The sequence below is a fragment of the Sus scrofa genome, chromosome 10 (assembly GCF_000003025.6).
Source record: "Sus scrofa isolate TJ Tabasco breed Duroc chromosome 10, Sscrofa11.1, whole genome shotgun sequence".
Taxonomy (NCBI): Eukaryota; Metazoa; Chordata; class Mammalia; order Artiodactyla; family Suidae; genus Sus; species Sus scrofa.
The window spans coordinates 45,057,352-45,074,730 of NC_010452.4; the positions used below are offsets into that span (position 1 = coordinate 45,057,352).

Consider the following 17,379-nt stretch of genomic DNA (forward strand, 5'->3'; position numbering starts at 1 on the left):
TTGGTTGAAAGCTCCTTTGATTTCTCGTTGCTTCCTGAAGCTGAGATGATAAGGACCGGAGCAGACCACCCTCACAGGGTACAAAGCAGCCCTGGATCATAAGAGCAGCTTGTTGGCCTCATATAAGTCCCAATGTTTGTCATGAATACACAGTGCCCTTGGGCTAAATTAATAAATGAGAGGAAGGGGCTTTAGCTTGGTAGAGAGGAAGGTAAGAAATGGGTGACAGGGAGTGAGTGGAACTTTCACAGGGTCCAAGAGTAGAAAGAGAAGACACAGTTGGAGGATCATGAAAGGGTTGTGTGATGCAGGCACCATCTGTCTGTGATGATGGAAAGGTCTGTCCGGATGCCTGGCACTGGATAGGGAACCACGGAGAGCAGAGACGAAAGTCACTGGTACATCCTTGGGGGTTTGGGGTTAGGAGATGCATACTGTTACCTTTAGACGGCTAAGCAACGAGGTCCTGCTGTACAGCACAGGTAACTCTGTCCAGTCTCTTGGGACAGACCATGATGGAAGATAGAGTAGGAAAGGGAATGTCTGTATAGGTAGGACTGGGTTGCCTTGCTGTACAGTGGAAACTGGCACAACACTGTAAATCAACTATAATTTTAAAAAATTGATGTTAAAAAAAGCGAAAGGCACTGGTATTAAGGAACACCAAGTCAGGATGTTCAGTGGATCATCCGTCAAAACCCGGACTCCTCAAGGGTCAGGAAGTACCTGGGCTGCCGAAGAGGACGGTGATCTCGGACCCCACAGGTCTTTAAAAACCACAAGGAAGGTGAGAATGATGAGGGTCAGAGGGTATCTTTGGCCAGATGTAGTTACCCTAAGAGGAGAACTCACTTTGAGCCAGTGATGGATGCTGTGCTGGGGACCCTGGGGTGTCCCCCTCCCCTCCAGCCACCCCTGTCCCTACACTGTGGTTTGTGGGGTGTGGGAAGAGAATAGGCTCCCCCAGGAGGCTGCTGGGGACCCAGGTTTCCCTCGAGGCCACAGTGGGGAAGGGCTGAGATGTGTAAGGGGGCGGCTGACAATGCAGGGAAAGTATGGCAGGCACGGGGGGCAGGGGCAGAGACGGGCACAGGAGTTTGCACACAGACTGGGGAGCGGGCCTTTCTGAAGGTGCCCCGGAGCATCAGGTATTGGTCTCAGAGAGACAGCAGTGAGTGACGGCTCGAAGCGAGGTCTTAATTCTCTGCTCAGGAACTGAACCTGGGCAGCCTGGGCAAAACCCAGGAGTCCCAGCCGCTAGAGCTGCTAGACTCAGAGCAGAATCGCCCTGATTCTTGCCCCCTGTTGAAAGTGAGAATGTTTCATGGAGGCGAAGACTGTGAAAACGGGTACAGGGTTTATGGTTGGAGACACGGTTCAACACGTGGGAGGGCACACAGAGAAGGCGTTTATTTATTTAAGTCAGAAGCAAAGCAGTAACACACCCCCAAAGGAGCGGGGGTGTGGGCGCCCCCCTGGATGAGGAAAGTGCCAGAAAGGTGATTTAAATCACTTATATGGGACAGATCTTTGGGGCTTTGTTTCCCTTTGGCCAGTCATCTTGTTTTATTTCTCACCCCAGACCGGACCCGGGGCCCTCCCCAGTCGGTTGGTCAAGGTGGATTCCAGAGCGAAGGTTATAGGATGGTGACCAGGACTTACTATGGCCTGGCGCCCCCTCCCTTTTTGACCCCAGGAGTCCTTCTGCGCTAGTGTATTTGGGGGGGGGGTCTCCTTGACCCCAGGAGTGATTGAGGTTGTCATCTTTTTACCCCGGCAGAGCTCAGTTCCTGCCGTTCTCTTTCCCCTTGATGTGGAGGTGAAGCCAGGCCCAGTGCACTTGGCCTGACAAAGCCAGGGGCGCATCTCCCCCCCCACCTCAGTGTCAGGATTGACCTTGTGCGTGAGAGGCAGCCAGAGTCCTGGCTTGGGGGCCAGTTGCTTTCATGTGAGAACTGGGAGGCGTTCGTTAGCCCGTGTTTATCCTCACCTCTTGAGAGGAGCTGAGGCAGCCCAGGTCTTACAGGGGGACCAGGAACCTCATTACAGTGGATTCAAGGCAGTGCCAGAGCCCTGGGCATGTTTGCTGAGGGCCAGGAAGGGGCCCCGGAGAGTGTGGGTGAGTCTGACGGAGTTCAGGACAAGGAGAAGGCCCGGCAGGAGAACTGGGAGCTCGGGCAGCCCGGGTGCCTTCTGAGCCCGGCACAGGCCTGGGTAGGAAGCAGCACGGGGGGGAAAGGCTTGTTTTCAGTGGGCAGGTGTTGCTGAAATACTGGCTGCCTCTCTATCCCGATGCCAGACAGAATCGCGAAGACGGAGCTGGAAGAAACAGAACAAGCAGCTTCATTGCCAGGAAGGAGCAGACACAGCAGGCTAGTGCCCCAAGGACTGTGCCCCCTGGAGGGGGCAGTGAGGGGTCCTCAAGTGTCCAGGGGCAGGGCGTGGTCAGCTCATGGACATGCTCCTGCCTGGGGGGTGGTGAGGTCATTGGGACTCAGCGTCATCACCCTCTGGTTCTGGCCAGTCTGGGGTCTCTGTGCTTGTGGGCAGCGTGCAGCTGCCTTCTCCCACCCGGTGGGGGCTTCAGCACCTGCACGGCGGCCCCAAGGACGCGGCTCAGAATCTTAACTGTCGCCTTCGAGGAGGAACTAAAGGTCTTTGACTTGGTCGAATGGCTCAACTATCACTGTCTTGCTTGACTGTGTTCCTCTTTCTCTGTATTTTCTCACGTTTCTGATTAAGTTGATTCTTTGACTAAAGTTTTTCTCTAGATGAAAAGCCAGGTGGAGACACGAGTGGGGTCCCCTCTGGCGGCGCCTCCCGGGTCCTGCTCGGTTCCACAGGGGTCTGTGCTGTGGTTTCAGCAGAAACTCGACTCCCCCACCCCACCCCGCCCCTCAGAGAATGGAGTCGTTTGTGATTCCAACGTGAAGTCTTGCACAGAGTGTTTCAGACTCTGTGATTAGCAGCCAGGGTTGAATATTTAAGCTGCATTTTTATGTTTATTTAAAAATTTGTTCTTTTTACGGTCGCACCTGTGGCATGTGGAAGTTCCCAGGCTAGGGGTCAAATCGGAGCTGCAGCTGCCACCCTACCCACAGCCACAGCAAGGTGGGATCTGAGCCACATCCCTGACGTACACCATTGCTCACGGCAACACCAGATCCCCGACCACCTGAGCAAGGCCAGGGATCAAACCGACGTCCTCATGGATATCAGTTGGATTCCATTCCACTGAGCCACAATAGGGACTCCCTAGATGCACTTTAACTTCTGCTATGGCCTATTCTCTTTGGAATCTACATCTCCTGCCATTTGGCTTCCACTTCACTGCAGAGAAATGGAAATCCAGGAATTCGGTTCTGTGGCAGAAATGCTTCAGCTGTACCCACGTTTTATTCTTCCCTGAGCACCGCGATCATCATTTTCAAGTCTGAAGTTTTCAACACAGACTCTAGAGTGGGTTTTACCTACCGGATTGCAGGTGAGCCCTGGGGATGCCTCTTTTATTTAGAAAAACCCCCGTCAGGACAGTGACTACTAGACTTGACCCCTGTGAATCAATCAAGGCTTGTTAACAGAAACCAAACATCCCTGAGGTTAGACCCTTCCCCAAAAGCCTGGCCCAGCTTAGCAAATTACTAAAGCTGCCTTCTAGAGAGAAAAGTAAATAAAATACTAATTAAAATGTTTAGAATAGCAGCCTCTTCTTCAAAGTTCCTCTAGTTAATTCAAAAGCCTACCAGTTATTGTATTAATTATTCACTTAAGCACACGGAGGAATCACTACATCTTGGAAAATCACTTTGGAAAACCCAAGGAGCCTTGGAGGAGTTGCTTTCTTACTGTCACCGAGATGTTTATTTCCAGAGAACACTTCCTGTGACACTCCTTTCAAGCTTGATTAGGCCCAAAGCGGCCCTTGCTGAAAACAAGCACATAAAAATACTCTGAGTGTTTTTTACCAGAAATCAAGGACAGTCATTTGTCAGGGCTTTGAGAACAAATAGTTCCTCCGAGGATTTGAGGAAAAATCCTCGTGCCTCCTCTGTCCTGGAGGCAGAGCCTTCCTGCCCCGTGGTCTCCATGGCAGCCAGCTCCACCTCCGTGTCCTCAGAAAAGCACAGAGAAGGCTGGAATGTTCTTCATCAAAGGAGAGCCTTCATGGGTCCGATGTTCCACGGGGTGGGTGGTTTCCGTCCAGACACTGCACTGAATTTGCTCAGTGTGCCCCTCGCTTCACGTCCAGGGTCTCAGTGACCTCAGAGGTAAACGAGGAGGCTGGATGCGCTTTCTCCTGGGGTGGGTTCCCACTTCACAGTCTTTTAAAAGTATTGCCGTCAAGGTGAAAGGGCGTTAAATACGGGGACGCCCCCTCCACGGGGCATCTCGTCTTTCCTCCAAGGCTGCAGCCGCGAGTACCAGAAGGCGTTCGGCCGCCTCCGGAGCCCCGGCTGGCCGGCCGGCTACGCCAGCAACGTGGACTGCGCCGTCGTCCTCAGGGCCCCCCAAAACCACACCATCTCCCTTTTCTTCCACGCCTTCGGCCTCGAGGACTCCGGCGGATGCACGCGGGACTTCTTGGAGGTAACAGACCTTTGACCGTCGAGCAAATGAATTGTTTACGAGAGGATGGCTCCCGGGAAGATTTTCCACTTTCTACTTCGCTGCTGTTCATCGTAGAGTCCTTCCTCGTGTCGCTGTGTTACTCACTTTTCTTTCAGTCTCTAAACAGTTACCAGCCATCTCCGAGGTCCAGACACCAGCAATCCAGTAGGAAACACGACATGTGCAGGGTCCCCCAGAGGCTCATAGTCTGATGGGAGAGACAGGAAGTCATCCCCTCCAGCATATTAGGGCTACCTAATCAGTCTGGGGACAGAGGAGTGTCTTGTCTTTTTTTTATTTTTTATTTATGTATTTATTTAATTTATTTATTTATTTATTTTTGGTCTTTTTAGGAACACAGCTGCAGCATATGGAAGTTCCCAGACTCGGGGTTGAATAGGAACTGCAGCTGCTGGCTTACACAATAGCCATAGCAATGCCAGATCTGAGCCACATCTGTGACCTGTACCAGAGCTCACAGCAACACCGGATCCTTAACCCACTGAGTGAGGCTAAGGATTGAACCTGTGTCCTCATGGATACTAGTCGGGTTCATTACCACTGAGCCACAATAGGAACTGAAGAGAAGCTTCTTGAAGGAGCTGATGTGCGAGTTGAGACCAGAAGGACCACAGGGAGGTCCAAGCGCAAAGTGCTCATTTTGGAGATGGAGGAGGGCTCTGGCTTTAAGCAGTGAGCTGGGTGTAAAGATAAAACGAAGTGATGCGGAACTGTTGGCCCTCCCCCCACACACACCGAGAGGGACCCCTCCCTTGTGAGGAGCTCAATGTCTGCATTTTGCCAAGAACGTCCTGGAGCTCCCTCCACTGTCTCTTGCAAACTCTGTTGGAAATGTGTCCATGCTTAGGACACAAAGGGAGGTGCAGCGCCAGGCCTATACCCAGAGGCAGGATCTACTATGAATGGAAGCTCCATCTAAACCTTACCCGGGACCCCCTATGTCCGCCTTACTTCTCATACTTGCCAGGTTTTGCTAAGGTTTCCAACAAGTTGCTTTGCTTCTCTGCACCCATTATGGAGTTTCATTATCCTGCAACGCTCCCCCTGTAGGACTCATCAAAGTCCTCTGTGAACGACTATTCTCAACCTAGAGGAATGTGCTCAGAGGGAGCTCATGCCTTTTTCATGGGGACCACTAACCGTGGTAGGAAACGGGGGATGTGGATGTAGCTGGCAGGAAAGGAGAGAAAGACGGTATTGTTTGCATCATTCAAATTATTAAACTCAGACCTACGCGCCTCCCCCACCACAAGGCTGAGCAGTTACAGGGATGGAGGTGCAACAGAAACGAGGGGAGCGGGGTGCAGACAAAGGAAGAACAGCCCCCGCAGTTCAGAGCCACAGCCCAGCTCCTCGTGATTTCCATCAGGCTGGGTTGACCCTTGAGGACTGGAGTTAACTTTGCCCCCGGGTGCAGGAGAGCAAAGGCTAGCGTTCCAGCAGGTGGGGGTGACATGCCCCTCTCAGCTGCCCTTCCTCCTCCCAGAGAAATGGGTCTGAAACTTCCCATCCATCAAGCAACGACAGGAAGCTGCAGCTTAGACCCGTAAGGACAGCTGTGTCTGGTTTTCGGCGGGAAGATTCTACTGTGGTTTATCAGCAGGCGGCCGCAGCATTCCATTCATGTTATCAGTGATGGGAACAGAAGCTTTTTTTGGTCATGCTCAGGGATTAAACCCACAGCACAGCAGCAACCAGAGCCACTGCAGTAACAATGCCAGCTCCTTAACCTGCTGAGACACAGGGGAACTCTGGGAAAAGATATTTCTTTTTTCTTTCTTTCTTTCTTTTTTTTTTTTTTTTTTTTTTTTTGCTTTTTCAGCCACACACACAGCGTGTGGAAGTTTCCAGAATGGAGGTCGAATCCAAGCCACAGCTGTGGCAATGCTGCTGTGCCACAATGGGAACCCCTGGGAAAGGAAATTTCTTACCAAGGATTCCGACTGCTTCCCTACCATGCAAAGGGTAAGCTCCAGACCCCATCTGCATCATCTCCCCTTTCAGAGTCATCTAATGTCCCCAAGATGCCCAGTGCTCCTTGTCCCACTCCTCCCGTGTGGAGAGAAATGAACAGCCTGTCATTGGCGCATTCAGTGGCAATTCCTATCTCGCTCCTCCTCTCCAAGCAACTAAAGAGAACCAGGGGGAAAAGACCCAAAGCCAAGGCTACAGTGGTGCAAGCCAGGCATTCCCAGACACGGCTGCCCTCTGCAGGCCGCTGAGGGCGCCTTCATCCATGGCAAGGCCACTTTCTTTAAACGCTAAGCAGAATAAGCCCCAAAGCATCAGAAAGGCATTTTTCTCTCCCACTGGCTACTCCCTAGACCTAAAGGAACCTCTCCAGATCAGCACAACCTGCCAAGTCTCCCCACCACACCTCTGAGGACACTCTGTGACTTAAGACAATGAGCAGTTAACCCCATGTCCCCAACTATGAGATGATGAAGGGAATGGAGGCACTTCCAAGATTTTAAATACATGTATCAACACGGGGAGTTCCCATCGTGACTCAGTGGAAATGAACCCGACTAGTATCCATGAGGATGTGGATTTGATCCCTGGCCTCGCTCAGTGGGTTAAGGATGCAGCACTGCCATGAGCCGTGGTGTAGGTTGAAGATGTGGCTCCGATCCCGCATCCGCATCGCTGTGGCTGTGGTGTAGTTGCAGCTGCAGCTCCGATTAGACCTCCAGCCTGGAAACTTGCATATGCCAAGGGTGAGGCTGTAAAAAAAAAACAAACAAAACAAAAAAACCCATAAAATCAGTGTTTGCACATGTGGGGCTAGTTCCAACTCTACCGCCTGGATAGCCTGTCTTTCGAACCCCTCAGGAGGCCTCCTCAGCTACTGCTGTGAACGTGCAGCAGGAGCTGGGCTGGGGGACGGAAGGGGGTGTGTGTGTGGCGTGGTTACCTGGCTCACACGCTGCCTGCCTTCCTGTTTTCACGTGTCTACCCCACATGTGAATTTAAACAATCGATTCAGCTTCACAATGTGTTTTAAAAATATATCTAAACAGTCAGACATTTTATGGATTTATTGAGTTATGTCCTTTTCCCAGATGGAAATTCACTTGCTTTTGAACTTTATTTCGTACATTGCAGTTTTTCATAGCCCATTTATAACCGAGCCATTTTCACGGAGAGAAAAAAAAAAAAAAGCATACATGCAGTGTGATGAGTAAAGTATAACAGAGCTGACTGGAAGCAAGGTTGAAGATTTTCTCCCACCCATCTTTTCAATTTAATTTTATTATTATTATTATTATTATTTATGGTCAAACTCATAGCATGTGAAAATGGCTGCATATGGAAGTTCCTGGATCAGGGATTGAATCCAAGCCGCAGCTGCAGCAACCCCGGATCCTTTAACCCACTGTGCTTAGGATCGAGCCCAAACTTCTTTTTTTTCCCCTCCCCCACCCCGACCCTGCCCCTGAACCCGAACTTCTGAAGCAACCAGAGCCACTGCAGTCCGATTCTTAACCCACTGCACCACAGCAGGAACTCCGCCCCATCCATCTTTTTAAAATTCACTTTACATTCTTCAAAATGTCTCCCCAAGAACAAAGATATAACTGGTTTGTCATATACCAATCAACTAGTTGGTTATAGAAACATGCTTTCATGTTTTAATCACTGGAGAGGAACAGGTATTTCTGAATCCAAGTGTGCTTGATTTTTGATCTACAAATTGAACATTTCTCTCCTTTGCAAGTGAAGGTGACTTCTGCATGTTCTAACCCTTTATTAAGTGCAGAAAAAGACAAAGTTTTTCCCAAAACATTGTCATGCCCCTTGTCTCTTGTCTTAATGTATAGTATGATAAGTCAGAGAAGAAGCTTCAATACGTCCAAGTGTAATAATGACTCCTTTTTATTTATTTTTTTTCTGATAGCAATATTTATTAGTGGCTGGCCTTTAGCAAGTCTTTCCAAAATATTCAGTTGAGCTTTCAGAGAAACAATTCTTTTACACACTTATAATTCTTTGGTTTATATAATATTTAAATTACATAATTACAATATCAAGTACAACTGATACAAAGAGGTTTGGGAACAAACACAGCTGACTGGTGGGAAGCAGGTAACAACTGACATGGCAAGAACAGAGCTCGCAGACTCGCTTTTGAATCATAACGACTCCTTTTTAAAGGTAAGAAATGGAAGCGAGAGCACTTCGCCACTGCTTGGCAAGTACTGTGGGACTCTGCTGCCAAATCCCATTTTCTCTCAGAGTCGTGACCTGTACCTGCGGTTTAAGAGCGATAGTGCAACTTCGGGTCGTGGCTATGAAATCATCTGGACCTCATCACCCTCTGGTAAGACAATGGCACTTTGAAAAGGAAAGTAGTGCAGCTAAGAAAAACCTACAGTGTCTAATAGAAAAAGACACTCCAAGTGATCTGATATTTTTTTTTTGTCCATCTGTGTACCTGATTATTCTCTGTTAAAAGTAAAGGGGTTTTTTTTGGAGTTCCCGTTGTGGCTCAGCAGTAATTGACCTGAGTAGTATCCATGAGGATGCTGATTCAAAACCTGGCCTTACTCGGTGGGTTAAGGATCCACAGATGTGGCTTGGATGCTGTGGTGTAGGCCTGCAGCTGCAGTTCCGATTCAGCCCCTAGCCAGGGAACCTACATATGCCTCAGTGTGACCCAAAAAAGAAAATAAAAAGGTAGAATTGTTTTGTTTTTTTGTCTCTTTAGGGCTGCACCTGCAGCATATGGAGGTTCCCAGGCTAGGGGTTGAATCAGAGCTGTGGCCGCCGGCCTCCACCACAGTCACAGTGTCTCCAGATCTGAGCCGCATCTGTGATCTACACCACAGCTCATGGCAATGCCAGATCCTTAACCCATTGAGTGAGGCCAGGGATCAAACCTACGTCTTCATGGATACTAGTCAGATTCGTTTCTGCTGAGCCACGATGGGAACTCCAGAGATTCTTTAACAGTGAAAGTATAGACATTTTAAAAATTCTACTTTTATTCATTATTTTGACATAGTAAAGAATATATATCTAAAGTACAGATAAGGTATAAAGATTTGTAATTTTTTTGTATATTCTTTTTTTTTTGTCTTTTGTCTTTCTTTTGTTGTTGTTGTTGTTGCTGTTTCTTGGGCCGCTCCCTCGGCATATGGAGATTCCCAGGCTAGGGGTTGAATCGGAGCTGTAGCCACCAGCCTATGCCAGAGCCACAGCAACGCGGGATCCGAGCCGCGTCTGCAACCTACACCACAGCTCACGGCAACGCCGGATCGTTAACCCACTGAGCAAGGGCAGGGACCGAACCCGCAACCTCATGGTTCCTAGTCGGATTCGTTAACCACTGCGCCACGACGGGAACTCCTGTATATTCTAATTTTGTCATATTTTTTACTTTTGCTTTGATCGTGGAGGTAGTTCTCTGAGGATTAAAAAAAAAGTTTGCCTCACAACCAAGATACAAACACATACTTGCATAGGTATAAGTAGCCGTGTTCCCTGGAGGTGCCCTCATTTCTTGGCAGTCCTGGAGATTCAGGGCTTTCACAGGGCAGTAAGCACCTGCCTGCATATTTGGTTGGCTGCTTACTGGTAAGTGAAGGAAATTTAAGTTACGTCAATACGTAATTTACCATTATGAAATGTCCCCCCAAATACCTAAAAACTTTCAAAATAAGAATGACAAAAAGGACTCATTCTGAATATCCTGGGGAACTAGAAAAGGCTTCTATCAAGACAACTGTAGATAGTGGTTTCTTGATACCTGCAAAAAAAGTAAAAGAAGGTCTCCCTGTAAATTTACAGATAAGGAAATAAACCACTAAACTGAGTTGCCTTAAATGCACAGCTAGATTGTGCCAGAGGTGGAACTAAACCTCCACTGGTCAGAAACCCAGCCCAGTGCTTTTAAACTAAGCCATTTCTTCCTGTACACAACTATCCAGATATCCACGGCTATCTGGTCTAAATAACAAGTTTCCTGTGCAAATTCACCAACTGAACAAATCAACACCGATACTCAGAGGTTTGGCGTTTTAAGTATGTCAGTTATAAGCCTGGTAAAGTCACTTTTAGAATCCAGTAATTCCTGCCACAACTTAAAAGAGCACCTCTTTCTTTGGCTCTGCCCCAGAGTTTCACTTTTAATCTTACTTCACCTACATCATCGACTCCCTGCCTGGGGAGAGCTCTGCACCCTCAAAAGTGCCAACATCCACTCCACTCTCTCCTACTGTTACTTTGTCAAGTCTTGGTTTTCCCACTGTGTTCTCAACCACTCTTTGCTCTTTCTCTCTTTTTTAAACTTTATTTTTATTAGCGTATAGTTGATTTACAGCGTTGACGCTCTGCTGTATAGCAGAAATTGACACAATACTGTAAATTCACCCCCTATTTTCAAAGAGACCTGAAGGAACCCTATTCCTGAGCCTAAGTCATGATGGGCAGGGAGAGGAATGTGCGGGGGAGGTGGGGGGGGGAAGGGGGAGCAGGCGCTGAGGGAGTGAGAGGGATGTAGCCCAAAGAAAGGATGAGAGAAGCGTTTCTGCCTCCACTTTTCTTGCCGAGGGTCTCAGACCCTTAAGAAAACATCTGTGCCTTGTTGTGCCTTATACGCACTAAAGCCTGCTGGTAACTTCCTGCACCTGTTTGCTGGCAGGCTGTGGCGGGACTCTTTATGGAGACAGCGGCTTGGTCACCAGCCCTGGCTATCCCAGCACTTACCCCAACCACACTCACTGCGAATGGGCCATCATTGCTCCTGGTGGAAGACCTGTCACTGTCAGCTTTTCCTTTATCAACATTGACGACCCCGGAGAGTGTGTCCAGAACTACCTCATGCTCTATGATGGACCTGATGCGAATTCTCCATCCTCTGGACCGTACTGTGGCGCAGTGAGTAAAACTAACGTTGAAAAATTCTCAGTTGTTATTTTTAAACAATGAAAGTAGTTTAGTATCCACTTTTCAAGGCAGACACTTGCAATTACAGAGCACAATGTACTTTTTTTCTGTTTTTTAAAGTTTTATTGAAGTAGGAGTTCCTGTAGTGGTGCAGCAGAAACGAATCTGACTAGGAACCATGAGTTTGATCCCTGACCTCGCTCAGTGGGTTAAGGATCTGGCGTTGCCCTGAGCCAAAGACGTGGCTTGGATCTGGCAATGCTGTCGCTCTGGCTTAGGCCAGCAGCAATAGCTCTGATTAGACCCCCAGCCTGGGAACCTCCATATGCCACAGGTGCGGCCCTAAAAAGGACAAAGGACAAAAAAAAAAAAAAAAAAAGTTTTTATTGAAGTAGAGTTGATGTACAGGATGTGATCGTTTCTGCTGCACAAGACAGTGACTTGGGCAGGCACACACACCCATTCTCTTTCAGATTCCATTCCCACATGGACTGTCACAGAATATTGGGTCGAGTTCTCTGTGCTAAAGGATACAAATGTGCTAAAGGATGCATATGCATTTGCAGAACAGAAAGAGAAACTCACAGACTTTGAAAACAAACTTAGTTACCAAAGGGGACAGGTGGGGGAGGGATGGACTGGGCCTTTGCGACTGGCATATGCACACTGAGGTATGGGGAATGGTTAGGACCTGCCCTACAGCCCGAAGCACTTTTACAAACTCGGTTTTCAGACTTTCCTTTTTATTTTGGAAACAGGAGTGCCACCTAGTGGGCATTGCATTAAATTAATAGTAAGAGTTACCAAACTGGACTGTGCATGGCATCGCCTATGCAGTTGTTTAGCATTACAGACTTCCGGTCCCAACTCACCCTACAGAATCAGAATTTCTGAGGAAGGATCTATGGCGTGCTGTTGGCTGAAAGCCCTGTATGTGGTTTCAGCGCACCGTCCAGGATTGGCTATCCATGTTATCTCTGCATGAGAACTAGTCTTTCCTCAGGGTCCGGCATCCACAGGGGATTGGTTCCATGACTCTGCAGCTCACGATCCACCCACCTCCCACCATGGATGCCAAACCCTTGGATGCCCAAGTCCACTGTAAAAACTGGCTTCGTCCAGTGAATGCAGACAGTCCTCCTTATCCGCAGGTTCTAGAATCTGCTGGATTCTGTGGTTGGTTGAATCCATAATGTGGAACCCACCCTTACAGAGGGCTGGTTGTGTAGAAAATTTGGGTGCTTGGCTCCATTTCATTCCCTTCTTGCTTAAAATTGTGAAAATTCTTTGAAGAAATACACAGGGATATTAATAATTGGCCTGGAGACTAATAGTTTGCTTTTGTAAATATCAGATGTAGTAGGTCTGCCTAGACATTAGGGTAGACTCTGCCCTTGACCCAATAGCTTGCCTCTGCCCTCACTGCCCTCCCATTCTGATGGGCAAGTAGGTGTTGGCAGCTTTCATATAAGGGAAATGTGACTACTGATGAGAAGTTACTTCTTTCTTATCATTTTGCTCTTTGCTCATTCATGCTTTCTAATCAAAACTGACAGAGAAATTACATCAGCTGGAAATCTAGAAAGTTTTTTGAATATAACACAGTTTGTAAAATTGATAAATGCAATTTTCAGAAATGTCACAAAAGATACATTTTTTCTAAAATCCTGAGAATTCTCCCGTATATTCTTCTAAACACATTTTGAATATATTTGCATATGCACGTGTATTTTACCCTGTCTTGTGGTATGTTTTTTTTCACTGACTGATACATCATTAACATTTACCTTCTCATCAAACAAACTAGTATATTGTGTTTAATCACTGGATGGTTTTCCATTGCAGGGGTGCAGCCTAGTTTAGTGAATGAAGTTCTTGGGATTTACAGACAGCACCTCAGTAAACTGTCTCACACAGTGAAGCTCTCTTTATACACAGAGCTGATTACTGGGGGAGAAATTTGGGCCACATGACCAGTAGGTACTGCCTTGTAGTATTCACAGGGGCCCACAGAAGGGAGACCCCAGTAAAGGCATCACATGTCAGATTTAGAAGCTGAGTAGCTCTTAGACATTTAGCTGAAATTTATAAAAATTTCCAAAGAGAGGAGTTCCCGTTGTGGCTCAGTGAAAAAGAATCTGACTAGGAACCACGAGGTTTTGGGTTCAATCCCTGGCCTCACTCAGTGGGTTAAGGATCCAGTGTTGCCGTGAGCTGTGGTGTAGGTCGCAGATGCGGCTCGGATTCTGTGTTGCTGTGGCTGTGGTGTAGCCCGGCCGCTGTAGCTCCAATTTGATCCCTAGCCTGGGAACCTCCATATGCCGCAGGTGTGGCCCTAAAAAAAAAAAAAAAAAAAAAAAGCAAAAAAAATTTTTTTTTCAGAGAGAGACCATTTTCACAATACTATTACTTTATGTCTGTATGATTTTTTTGTTGTTGTTGTTTTCATTGACTTTCAAACATACAACACCATTTGATCCCCTGGATTTGCAGATAAAAGAAAACAGGCACTGAGAGAACTTATTGCCATTTAAACCAAAGTCACGTTCTCAAGGATATAGAGAACAGACTTGTGGTTGCCAAGGGGGAGGAGGAGGAAGGGGAAGGAGGAGGGAGTTTGGGGTTAGTAGACACAAACGATTACATTTGGAATGGAGAAGCAATGAGGTCCTGCTGTATAGCACAGGGAACTAGACCCAGTCTCCTGGGATGGACCATGATGGAAAAGAATATTTTTAAAAAGTGTAAGTATATACTTATATAAAACTGAGTCACTATTTGTGCAGCAGAAACATTGTAAATCAACTGTACTTTAATGAAGAATAAATTAGAATGCTAAAAAATAAACCGAGGTCACATTAAATCCAAGTCTATAATCAGATATGTCCACTTTTCTTACCCATAGGTGTGTACGATATTTTTCCAGGTACAAATTTTCTTTTACAAACGTAGACACAGTTTCAAGTGTAATTGTTCTTCTCTTTTTTAAAGATTACATTGATTTCTTCAGCATTTCAAGTCCATTGGAGTCAGTTTATTTACAGAGTGGTTGGCAGAGGGGTGGTGGGGGTCACTGCTTAGATGGCTAATCATACGGAGGCATGAAGATGTTTTCTCTTATGGTAATTGTCATTGTTCATGAGCATCGGTCTCAGTTACAGAATCTGAGCATCTAGAAACATGAAAGAAGGACAAGAAAATTAGGGGAAGCAAAGAGGAGTTTATTTATTTATTATTTTTATTTCTTGTCTTTTTGCCGTTTGCCATTAGGCTGTTCCCGCAGCATATGGAGGTTCCCAGGCTAGGGGTCGAATCGGAGCTGTAGCCCCCCGGCCTACGCCACAGCCACAGCAATGTGGGATTCGAGCCATGTCTGCGACCTATACCACAGCTTACGGCAACGCTGGATCCTTAACCCACTGAGCGAGGCCAGGGATTGAACCCTCAACCTCATGGTTCCTAGTCGAATTCACTAACCACTGAGCCACGACGGGAACTCCGAGTTTAAAACGTTCTGTTCTCTGCTCATACTAGTTTGTCAACCTAGAATAACAAGTAGAAATTGAGGAGCAGGTTGAAATGGAAGGAAGAAATGTAATATTGTGTGTCCTCTGATAGATCTCTTATGAAAAAAATCCCTGTCCTGGACTCGCCTGAGTAATTCAGTGTCTTGGAAAGAAGTCTGGTTTTTGATGACGGTTGGGTAGGATGGAGGGAGGGGACCCAAGCAGGACAGAGGAGCAGGACCTTGACCCTGTGTGATGCACTCTGCCTCCAGGACAGTCTCCTCAACCTCTGTATATTTTACTGACCTATGTGCTTCCTGAATCACCTCCTCCCATTAGAATGTCAGCTGTATAGGAGCAGGGCTGTTTGTGTGTTTGGTTCATTCTTTTATGTACCTGGGGCTAAAAATAATACCGATAGCTCGGGAAGTTCCCATTGTGACTCTGTGGGTTAAGACCCTGACTAGCATCCATGAGAATGCGGGTTCAATCCCTGGTCTCACTCATTGGGTTAAGGATCCCGTGTTGCCATAAACTCTGGTATAGGTCACAAATGTGGCTTGGATCCCACGTGGCTGTGGCTGTGGTGTTGGCCAGCACTGCATTTCTGATTTGACACCTATCCTGGGAACTTCCATATGCTGTAGGTCCTGCCCCCAAAAGAAAAAGAAACAAACAAAAACACCCGTAGGATGGAAATCTCTGCAGAACTACTTGTTAGACACCCATCTTCCCACCCTTCCTCCGCACACACAGACACACACTGTTCCCCGAAAAGGATATGAAAATAACCCCCAAAGGAAAGCATAGATGTCGGGGCGGGGGGAGTATACTTTACTCATGTGTAGGTTTTAACTGCAAGTTTAAGTTGTGTTTCATCAGAAAAATGAAAATTTCAGGAAGAATTTGAATTGGAAATTGAATTTTCAGTGACAGGTTTTTTTTGAGACAATTCACAAACCATCAGATTCATATCCTTAAAGTACAAAAATGCAATAGTTTTAAGTCAATTCACAGAGTTGTGTAGCTCTTGGCACCACAATCAGTTTTAAAACATTCCTGAGTTCCCGCTGTGGTGCCATGGGTTAAGACTCCAGCTGCAGCAGCTCTGGTAGATGCGGAGGCATGGGTTCAATCCCCTGCCTGGTGAAACAGGTTAAAGGATCTGGTGTTGCTGTGGCAGTGGCATAGGTAGCAGCTGCAGCTTGGATTCAATCCCTGGTCTGAGATCTTCCACATGCTGCGGGTGTGGCCATTAAAAAAACAAAACCAAACTTTCCCCTTACCCTAGAAAGAAACCCTGCCTCCCAGAGCCAATCACCCCTCATTTCTCCTCACTCCCCACCCCCAGCAGTATTCCTTTGTGAAGTCTCTTCATTAATTCTCAGCAAGATTACTTCTAGAAATGTTAGCAAGTTTACTGTACATTCTAGACGGCTTCTTTACGTCGAACTTCTTTACTCCAAGCAACATTTCTGGAAGAAGGTTCAGATTTGTGAACTATCTAATTCGTTGCTTCTCTCTCTCTTGTTGCATGTTAGGACATGGATGTAGCTCCCTTCGCGGCCTCCTCCCATCGGGTCTTCATCAGGTTTCACGCCGAGGCGGCGGCCAGCTGTCCGCCTGGGGCTGCCCTGGTTCCTCCTTCAGGGGCCCGGCCCTCGGACCTCAGGCTGGACAGAATTCTGCCGCCCTGATCCCTGACCCCTAGCCTGTGCCACGGAGAAGACGCTGAACGTGTATGCTGTTCATCAAAGTTGGGGAATCAGTGTTTGTATGTACTTTTTGAACGTGGGATGTAGCTTCTTTAGTCTCATACTTTGAGCCAGAATTGTCTAAAACCCCTTTAAGAGTTGGAAATGAGTATAGTCCATGTGATGTACATTTCCAAAAGTTAATTAAACAGGATAAGTACGATGTTCAGGGTCAGTGTCAAATCGGGGGTGATAAACATTGTTGAAATTAAACCATGATGCTGCGTTTATGTTTTTTTTAACTCATTAAAATTTGTCTTTCACTATGGGGTATGTATAAAATTTCAAGTTGAATATTTCTGTTTGGACAAAGCATATGAGCCCCTCAGGATGGGCGCTCCAGAGCCAAGATGCCTACATTTGCATTAGCTTCTGTCACTCTTTGCGTCTCCGTTTCCCCAAGTACCACTGTTGTCTTTTCCTACTTTAGCAGCATGATGTGTGACGTTATCCACGGTTAAGCCACACTCTGATGACGTTTTCTGCTGCCTTTAACCAAGAGGCCTTAGGTTAAATATGCAAGGCTAAGTCTTATGAAGCACATGGGATTGGAGTTCCCTGCTGGTTCAGCAGGTCGAAGACTCGGTGCTCTTGCTGCTGTG

The 17,379-nt window shown here is 47.2% G+C and overlaps 1 protein-coding gene across 1 annotated transcript; it reads left to right on the forward strand.

Annotated features, from left to right (window-relative positions):
- On the forward strand, nucleotides 2,080-16,910 carry LOC100739603 (cubilin-like). Its single transcript, XM_021064280.1, has 8 exons — nucleotides 2,080-2,214; nucleotides 2,525-2,654; nucleotides 2,772-2,845; nucleotides 3,337-3,484; nucleotides 4,406-4,587; nucleotides 8,785-8,950; nucleotides 11,273-11,508; nucleotides 16,565-16,910. Exons 1-8 carry the CDS (start codon nucleotides 2,080-2,082, stop codon nucleotides 16,718-16,720), a joined length of 1,227 nt encoding a protein of 408 aa, XP_020919939.1. The 3' UTR covers nucleotides 16,721-16,910.